Below are 10,259 nucleotides of genomic sequence, written 5' to 3' on the forward strand. Positions count from 1 at the left end.
TCTTTTTAACTACATAACTATTTTTTGCAAGTACCAATTTAATATTTGATATTAATATATTAATTTTAATTCGTGTTTCGCACAAATTATGAATAATTCTCTACAAATATTAATTAGATATTTTTAGTCTCAGACCCGTGTTTCGCAGGGCTTATCAATTATCAACTATCTATACTAATAAGTGAAACCATGTTTAGGTCCCAAATCTTGGTACTCACTAAAAAATTATACAACTATTTTTAAAATTTTATGTAATAAAATCTCAACTAACAAAATTTAATTTTTACTCTCTGTAAATTTTATTTTCCTTCAATTTTTATTTGTTGTTGCACATCCAAACGTCAATTTACTTTAAAATAATCGTATTAATAAGTTAACATGTCATATTTGTATAAATAAATAATTAGGTGCATGCATAAATAGAACCATACAATGAAATTCTAAAGTGACACTTAACTTCGATTTTTTTAACTAAATATTTTAACAACATTTTATCTATTATATTTAGATATGTATTTTGCACAGATTATAAGTTTCAGTTTTATACAAATAATAAATGATACTATTATTTTTAATTCTTGCCGACTAGTACTGCATGATACAAAAAGTTGACAAGAAAGATGTTATGTTAAAACTTGATACTCGTCTACGTATCAGCGTATATAAATATAACATTGAAACCAGGGCTTGGTTCGAAAATGATTACAATTCCGTTTGAAACAGTTAAGATATGATATTAAAAATGAATTACTAATTCAAGAATATTTAAAAGTTATTTTATATCTCCGTATAAAATTCGAAAAAGTTTATATAGAATCACATAGAATGTTGCTTAATATGGAATTTTTTCACATAAATTTTTGAAAAAGATCGAATTTCTGAAAATATACAAAAAAATATTTTTATTTGAATTAAATATATCATTTAAAATTCTAATTAAATAAATTGAAATTTCAAATTCACAACTGAGAGGGGTGTATTCAATTGGGATTTTGAAGGATTTTAATGGATTTTAGAAATCATGGGGTATTCAATTTAAATTTTAAATAATCCTTTAAAATCTGAAGGTATTCAACAAGGATTGTAAAAAGTCTTTTAAAATTTGAGTGTATTCAATTTAGATTTTAAAAAGTCAATCAAAATTTGGTGATACTTAATTTGGATTTTAAATAATCCATCAAAATCTGATGGTATTCAAAAGTCCATGGATTTTCTTTTATTTAAAAAAATTGTAGATTTTGATGGATTTGCTAGTACATTTTTAATATCTTGAAATCTCTTCAAAATACATGAGATTTTGATGGATTTCTAAAAAACTCCACAAAATCTGCAAGACTCTGCAAGATTTTGGATCAACTCCATCAAAATCCATGAAAAATTGAAATCAACGAAATTTTTTAAAATATATATATTATTAACAATCCTATAAAATCTAAAATAAATACACCATAGTGTCGAAATACACCATAGTGTCGAGCATTACCCAACTGACAGAGAAGAGAAATGCAACTCATACTTGATGTATGTACCAAAACATAACATAGGATAGGGCACACAACACACACCTGACACCACCCAATCCATTCCCATTTTAACTGAAAATGGGTTGCTGTGGATCCGACTCAGAATCCGACCCATCACCAATTCTCCAATCTCTGAATCAATCTCCTCAACCCACAATTGTATCTCCAATGAACTCCAATTTCCCAGCTTTGCTCTGCAAAGACGTGCTCATTTCAATTCTTGAACACCTCCCTATTGATGATCTCGCACGAGCTGCCTGCGTGTCTAGGTTCTGGAACCATGTTGCTTCTGATAAGGATATTCAGGTGAGGGCGTTTATGAGGCCCTGGAAACTCAAGGAAGTGGTTGGAATGCCTAGCTCTGGTGGGTTCTGGAGGGAGGTTAGGTTGGGGAAGTTTGCGATTTCGCATCGCCTGGCTAAAGGGGATTCTGTTGCTAGTCTTGCTGTTAAGTACTCTGTTCAGGTAGTTTTGTTTTCACAAAATAAATATTCTTTTCGGGTTATGAATATTAGGAGAGGATTTTTTTTGTTTTTTTTTATTTATCAGGAATTGTATTTTTAACCCTCGATCTACTAATAATCTCGATAATTTGATAATTATGAATTATGACAATTTGTTGTACACTACGCTTAATCTCATGCTAAAACACAGAGTGAGATTGCGATTCTTATTATAAGTATGTGTTGTATAATTGACTTCATTTCCTCTTGGTTTACTGTGTAATTGATTAGTTTTATGTATTCATTAGACAGGATTAATTAAATATTTTAGGATTGGATTGCTTGACTGATTATGGTGAGATTGGAAGATTTGCTGTTCTTTTATATTTTTTGTGTTGTAATTACGGAAATGGCGTGTTTATATGATTGCTTGTACTATTGTATTTCTGATCATAAAGTTCTAATTTATAGGTTATTTTTTACTTTTTAACTTCAATTGGTTTTATCTAGGAACATTGGGATTTGCTTAACTTTAGACATAATTGATATCTATTTGTGTTAATTTTGAGAATGTGGGGTTGGGTGCAAAAGCTCTAATGTAATGACACAGTATCTGGTATAAGTGATCTATATTACTACTATGCAAGTACAAAGGGTTTTTGGTCGCTACTTTTTGCCTTGTCTTGTTGTTATGTTTTGTCTGGAAGTTTGTAGCTTTGGTGAACATACAAGGATAGTCTCTTTTTCTATGCTGATTTAGGATGTTTGGGGAGTGAACTTCGATATTTACTACTGATTAGCTTGGGCATCCCGTGCTGATGCAGAAGGGCGCAATGAGTAGATGATTTAGATTGCTGATGAAATATTTTTAACATTTTGAATTTCTATTGTTTTGTTTTCGAGTCATCTTGTTCTAGTTAAGCATTTCCTTGGTCGTTCTAACCCAACAATTTTTGAAAATCTCTTTCCTGTCTGTTTAACTTGTTACATCAGCTGGGGAGTATTTTTTCCAAGATAACTAAACATTGACCATGATCAGTATTAGGATTAGCACAGAAGTTGACGAAAGCCAAATAATAGAACTGAGATTGATTGGATCAAAATGTTTCTTGCAGTGATTGATAAACAAAATTTGTTTCCTTATCATTGGCACACTGAGATTGTCACTTATAATCTTTTTTCTTTGTAGTCATATTTCAGAGGGTTTACTTACTCCAAACTGTCTCAATATTTGTAGGTTGTGGATATCAAACGCCTGAACAACATGATGAGTGACCATGGAATATACTCCAGAGAGAGGTTACTAATTCCTGTCAGCAATCCGGATCTTCTCATAGATGGCACATGCTACATAGAATTAGATGCATATGCAAAGAGGGAAGTAGCGGTGTTGTATCTCGAGGGGGGCCCAGATAGAAATCTGAACAGCAGTCTTAATAGGGTGACATCCGAACGGGGAAAGAAAAAGATAGTAAATACCTTGAGGAGAAGCATGCAGGTTGATGATGAAACCGCCGAATATTACTACTCATTGTCAAATGGAGATCCTCGTGCTGCGCTTATGGAATTTTCACAGGATATTTGGTGGGAGCGGCATGTGGGCCTGGCCTAATTTCCACATTAACATGGAAGGTTGTTTCGTTACTATGTTTCAAAGACGATAAGAGGGAAAATGGTGTATGATCCCAACTTTTCGAATAAGTTCTATAAATTCATCTTAGGTGCCAACTGGATTCAAGTGGAATTTCACAGAATGCAGCTGTTATTTCTCATCCGCTCTCTAAGTGATCTCTAAAAGCCGGTGGGGGCTATAGTAATATATTGGTTGTTCTTGATTGTTATACGTTTTGTACTGTATTTATCTTACTATGGATGAAGATTAGTGTGTTATGTCTGGATTAATTGATTGTGTACTATGAAATGTTATTGGATTATGAGGATCATGGGACAACTTAGTAGTCAAGGCGTATCCCCAGCAAAGAAAAGATCGTGGCGATCACCCCCTTGCCCCTTGTATGTAATTAAAACATATAATGAAGTATGCTGCTGTTTGTTCAGGTAAGTTTTTTCAGAAACTTTTGAACTGGGTTGTGATGTTTCTAGGAGACGATGCCAAGTGCCAATATCAAATTTTCATTTTTTTTTATAGTTTAATGGGCATTTAGTTCATGCTTAATGAAATTGTAAATCATTGCCATTCACGCACGTACTCTTCTTTGCCCTTTACCTATTCTTATTTCATTCACATACTTGTTCCCGATTATCATTACCATCAATCATCCGAACGGCTTCCAAGTTTTTCATGAAGCTTAATTTGATAGTTTACACCTGCAAAAATAGGAGAGATAAAATTGTATCACGGGGTTTCGGAAATTGAATTAAACAAACTCTACTTTGATGCTTTTTCTTATTGGAAATTATCCGATATAGGCTTAACCTCCCCCGTCTTCCTTGATAAAATCTAACTGTTTAAATAATTTTTAAAATTAATGTCATCAATATCATGTAAATATTTGTAGTTTACAAATATTAATTTAGATATTTGTAAATCCAAAATACATTTATTCGTGAATGTACTCATATAGTTTTTCTTTGACAAAATAAGTTTTTCTATAGTTTTATAGTTTTGATATAGTTTGTTGACTAATAATGCGTTACTGGCTTATGAGATTAACCACTGCATTAAGAGACGCACATAGGGACGAACGGGATTGCAGGATTAAAACTAGATATATCAAGGCACATGACAGACATGAATGGCGTTATATTGAAGGTATGTTGGAAAAGTTTGGTTTTAATAATGTATGGATTCAGAGACTGATGGCATGCATCTAGTCTGTTACGTATAGTTTTGTGAACAATGGTAAGGTGTTTGGGGATGTACGAACTCAACGAGGTATACGACAAGGAGATCCAGTCTCCCCGTATATCTACATTTTATGTGCTGAAGGCCTAAGCTCTATACTTAGAAGTCATGAGGAAGTGGGACTCATCCATGGTGTGGCACACTGGCAATAACAAGGGGTGCACCTCAAATCTCGCGCCTCTTGTTTGCAGATGATAGTTTCATGTTTTTTAGGACGTGATGAGTGGAAGTTAGGATAATAAAAGAGGTGCTAGGCAGGTATGAACAACTATCTGGACTAGCAATCAACTTTAACAAATCAAGTGTCATGTTCAGCCCCAACACGACGTCTCATGATCGTACCGAAGTGTATCAGGTGCTGCAAATAAATAAGGAAAATACTTGGGAATGCCAATGAATGTTGGCAGGAAGAAGGTATTCACATTTTATGTTCTGATTGATAGAGTCAAGCAGAAGCTACACAACTGGGGTAATAAAACAATTTCAAAGGCTGGGAAATGTACTTTGTTGAAAACTGCTCAAACTGTTCCAAACTTCTGGATGAACTTATTTCGAATACCTGATGAAGTATGTGATAGTATCGAAGTTCAGATGAATTGTTTCTGGTGGGGACATGGTCAAGGAAATAAGTTTGGAAAAGAATGAGTGTGATCAAGGAAGCGGGTGGACTGGACTTTTGAACACTCAATAATTTTAATGAATCAATGCTTCCTAAGCAAGGTTGGTGTCTCATCAATAAAGATAATCCACTAGTTACCATGTGTATGAAAGCAAAGTATTTTTGGGAGGGAGATTTCTTAACAGCTAAGTTAGGGAAAAACCCTAGCTACATGTGAAGAAGCATCTTGTCTGCACAGGATATTTTGAAGAAAGAATGTCGAAAACGCATTAGAGATGGCCAGCAAACCGAAATCTGGAAGGTCCTGTGGCTTCCGTGTGAGGACAAATGGGTTCATGACAACAGAAATGCCACTGCAGTTAGATGGGAGTAAGGTGTGTAATTTAATGCAGATAGTTCGAAAATGGGATGAGGGACTGTAAGCTTATCAGAAAAAATCCATTATCAATGAGGGGAGGAGATGATACGTGGTTCTGCCTTTTAGAGGATAAAGGTTGCTTACGGTTATCGAATGCTACAAGGAGAAACAGAGACACCAGATAAACAATTTTGGAGAAAGCTTTGGAGTTTGAAGCTTCCTGGTAAGGTTACTCATTTTCTTTGGCGTGTGTGCTCTTTGTGCTTACATAATGCAGTACACTTAGCAAATAAAGGTGTGCAGCTGGATACACGGTGTCAATATTGTAGAGTACGTCATGAAACAGATTTGCATACTTTATTTGAATGTAAATTGGCAGGGGCAACTTGGAAAGAGGTGGGTCTCCAGAATAATATTAATATCTTGCAGGGTGATAATGTTTTCGATGTTATACGCAGAAGTTTTGAAAGGCATAACAGAGAACAGTGCGCTCTGTTAGCTATGGTCTGTTGGAGTATATGAAACTGAAGAAATCGGTGGGTATGGAAGAGAATTAACATATCAAAATTTGGTACCAAATCAGTTGCCAAACGGATGCTAAAGAGTGGAGGAACGCGCAAAAGCAGCAACTGACATCAGGGACAAGTATTGCAGCACCAATGGCAGTAAGGAAATGGGAGAGGCCTCAGGATGGTTGGATTAAAGTCAACATTGAAGCTGCTCTGTTTGAGAGTATTGACTGCATTAGACTAAGAATTATAGTCCGAGGAGCAGATGGCCAGTTCATTATGGCTAGAATCGAAAGAAAACCAGGCTTGATTTCTCCGGGAGACGCTGAGGCATTGTGCCTAAAGGAGGCTCTGTCATGTCTTACAGATGAGAGCTTCGGAAAATGCATGTTTGAAACCGATTCCCAGGTCCTTGCTCGAACATGTAAGGAAGGAGGAAGATCGTAATTTGATACAATTTTTAGGGATTGTATTGAATTCTTTAAACACTTTGATGAATTGCTAGTGTGTTTCACACATAGGTCTGCGAATAAGGCCAGCTCACGCTTTAGCTAGAGTGACTATATTTATCAGTGTTCTAAAAATTGGTCTAGGCGGCCGCCTAGGCGCTAGGCGGTGGTAAAATGTCCCGATTATTTCACACAATATCATGTCAATTTATAATATAAAGTATTGGTAAGAAATAACAAGTAATCTAATATATTTATTTTCTCACTTAAAATATAAAAATAACATATTATAATTAATTTAAAAGTGTGAATTAAAATATAGTTAATATTGTAAACTCAATAGTTAGTACATAACTCATGTCAAATGTGTAGATATTATTTAATACCATTCTAATTTCTTTTTTCAAACAAATATTTGACATGTTGATCATTATATAATTATAAAAATTAAAAATAATATTTATATTCTTCTGATTAATGTTCCGATTAATCGGTCCGATTAATCTCCGACTTCCCGATTAATCTCTCGAAGGTACCTCACCGCCCTGACACGCCTAGCGATTTCTGGAACACTGATATTTATGCCAGACTCTCAGGAATGACATATAAATGCTCCTGATTTTTTTATCATGTAATCGATTTTGAAGGTTTATAAGAAATGTAATTGCAATTTTCGTCAAAAAAAAAGTTGTATAGTTAAAATTATTTGATGACTAAATTTTTTAAAATATTTTTTTGTCAAAGTTTGGTGAATCTGATCATAGAATAGTCATATGAGCATGAAATGAGGTATCGATGATGGATTTAGTGAAATTGGGAAATTAAACTAGCATTTATATGTCTACAACTATATGAGAGGTCCAGGACCAGCAGGAATATCCTAAAGTTGTAGAGCTGTGCCATAAAAAAAGAAAAGAAAAAAAGAGAGTAATAATTTGTTTGAAGCTGGAAGCACATAATTTTAAATGAAGCCTAATTTATGATCAGTAAGGCAGTAGCCATAAATTTGGACAATCTAATTATAGGAACATGAACGAAATGATAGTCTCTACATATGTGTAAACAATGAAGCCAAATGTGTTTGAAGTCCTGAATGTTAGTTATAGATGACTTCACGAATACCCACCCAATGGTATTGAGCTAGCTCAAAATCAGAGTTTCACACAATCTCTCCATATATTTTGAGTACGAGTACACTACAACGCAAGCAGCAATGGCGAGGATTACTTGTTTCTTGATGCGTGATCATGTTGGCAGGGGTGTCGTCTGTGATGGCGGAGGCAAGCAAGATTGCTTTTGATTGTGATGGATCAAAGAACCAGGAAACATCAGGCCCATTGTGCTCGGTTTGTCCTGAGTGGTTCAAAAGAGCCAACTTACTTCACGTATAGAGCATTGGTTGAGTAGGCCGAAATTACAGAGGAAAGGAAACAACTAACTTTCTTCTTGTGTCCAGCGGAAAGCAAGAATATTTTCGGCTATTATTGCCAACTAGCTTTATTACCCGTGCAAGTTACGGGTTAATTTTATTTATAAAAAAATTGCTATTTTTTGTGTACTTTTACGATATTTACGTGTTGTTTCATACTATATTGTGTAGTTCATGTTAGAAGGACTACTGTAACGACAAACATCCTTAAATTTATATTATGTCACAAATATAAAGTTTAGAGTGCACTCTTACTATTAAAAATAATGGTATTCTATCAACTCTCAATGATTTTTTTAACTGTAGATACCAAAAATATTATAATGTTTAGGTGTCATGTTTATTAAAATATGGGGGCAAAATAGTAAATTTTTTTTGCACGGTCGAACTCGAACTTCAAATTACTCTGCTCATAAAGTTCACGAGTCTTATCGAACTGATATTATTTTTTAATAAAAATATATTTTTATCTAAGTATTTAATATTTTATTAATATTTTATATATTTATTATAATCGAATTCGAGCATAACCTATCATATATCGAGTTTTTGTCAATATTTGATGAAATTGATTCAAGTTTTCGAGCCGAACTTGAGGCTACCGGACTATTTACGACCCGAGTTTCATGCTTGATTTAAGATTCGGGTGAAACCGAGCTCGTGCTCGAGCCCGATATTTTTAATCGAGTTCAAGTCTGAAAGTTTTCGACTCGGGTCGGCTTGATTATACCCTTAATTGTTGTAAAGTTGGTATTTCCAAATCTCAATATTTAATAAACTATTAATAAATGGTAATATATTTTCAATAAGTTAATATGGTAATATAATATCAACAAGTTATTTATTTAATTTTTGTTAAAAAAAATAATTAAAATCACGTGGTTGTACATGAGTATACAGTTAGTATATTGTAGTGAGCTAATTACTCAAGTCTTAGAATAATTTTATTATATATCAATATTAGATTATATAGGTTTAGTCATTCAATATAAAGAAACAAATATATAACTCTATACTTGATGTTATCAAAATATAATCAAATGAGCCTCTAACTTAGTTGATTGAAATCACATGTTTGGATATAGGTGTCACAGGTTCAATTTTACAAGCCAATAATATTTTTCCATATTTATTCAAATAAGGGGGCAAAATATTAATTTCGAATTATATGTTTTCCCTAAAAAATTTGAACCTATCGAACATTTTACGACCTGAATTTCGAGTTTGAAATTTAAAGTTCGGTTGAACTTGAGTTCGTGCTCGAACCCGAATATTTTTAATCGAGTACGAGCTTGACAGTTTTCAACTCGACTCAGATTGATTATATCCCTAGTTGTTACACAAGTATAAAGTTGGTATCTCGATGTGAATTAATTATCCGATTTTTGATAATTAATAAATTATTATTATATGGTAAGATATTATCAACAAGTTAATATGATAACATATTATCAACAAGAAGTTATTTATTGAATGTATAAATTAAAAAAATCTATAATTTCGTTGTTGCACATGAGTGTAAAGTTATTATATTATAATCAGCTAAATACCTAAGTCTTAGAATAATTCTATTTTATATAAATATTGAAATAAATAAGTTTAGTCACCCAGAAAAAAATATGTAACTCAATACTTGATTTTATCAAAATTTAATCAAATGAGCTTCCAGCTCAACGTTGAAATCATATATTTGTTATAAGTGTAAAGTTAGCATATCGGAATGAGTTATTTAATCAAATCTCAAATCATTATATTTTATATAAATATTAAAATAATTATAAAATTTAATATAAAGCAAGACATTTTGTGTAAATAAATAAGTTCTAACACAGTACTCAATGTTATAAAAGTTTAACCAAAAGTGTCTCTAGCTCAAGTAGTCGATGTGTTTAATTTGCAAATAATTGACATAGGTTCAAATCCTATCAAAATGTTTTCCCCAAAAACTTGATTCTCTAGATTATAAAGATATAAAATGTTTTCCTCAAAAACTTGATTCTCTAGATTATGAAGATAATAGATTTTATATAAATATTAAAATAAATATAAAATTTAATGTAAGG

At 32.8% G+C, this 10,259-nt stretch overlaps 1 protein-coding gene across 1 annotated transcript; it reads left to right on the plus strand.

The window, feature by feature from the left end:
* The first annotated feature begins 1,475 nt into the window (after positions 1 to 1,475).
* LOC141664492 (F-box protein At1g55000) lies at positions 1,476 to 4,023 on the plus strand. Its single transcript, XM_074470443.1, has 2 exons — positions 1,476 to 1,988; positions 3,204 to 4,023. The coding sequence occupies exons 1-2, from the start codon at positions 1,602 to 1,604 to the stop codon at positions 3,576 to 3,578; spliced, it is 762 nt and encodes a 253-aa protein (XP_074326544.1). The 5' UTR covers positions 1,476 to 1,601; the 3' UTR covers positions 3,579 to 4,023.
* The last annotated feature ends 6,236 nt before the right edge of the window (positions 4,024 to 10,259 follow it).

The sequence above is a fragment of the Apium graveolens genome, chromosome 1 (assembly GCF_009905375.1).
Source record: "Apium graveolens cultivar Ventura chromosome 1, ASM990537v1, whole genome shotgun sequence".
In the NCBI taxonomy this organism is placed as follows: domain Eukaryota; kingdom Viridiplantae; phylum Streptophyta; class Magnoliopsida; order Apiales; family Apiaceae; genus Apium; species Apium graveolens.

Bases quoted from the DNA above. Each gene is read 5' to 3' on its own strand.
- LOC141664492 (XM_074470443.1), top strand. From the start codon at position 1,602: ATGGGTTGCTGTGGATCCGACTCAGAATCCGACCCATCACCAATTCTC. The intron at 1,989-3,203 runs GTAGTTTTGTTT...CAATATTTGTAG, and splicing joins CTGTTAAGTACTCTGTTCAG to GTTGTGGATATCAAACGCCT.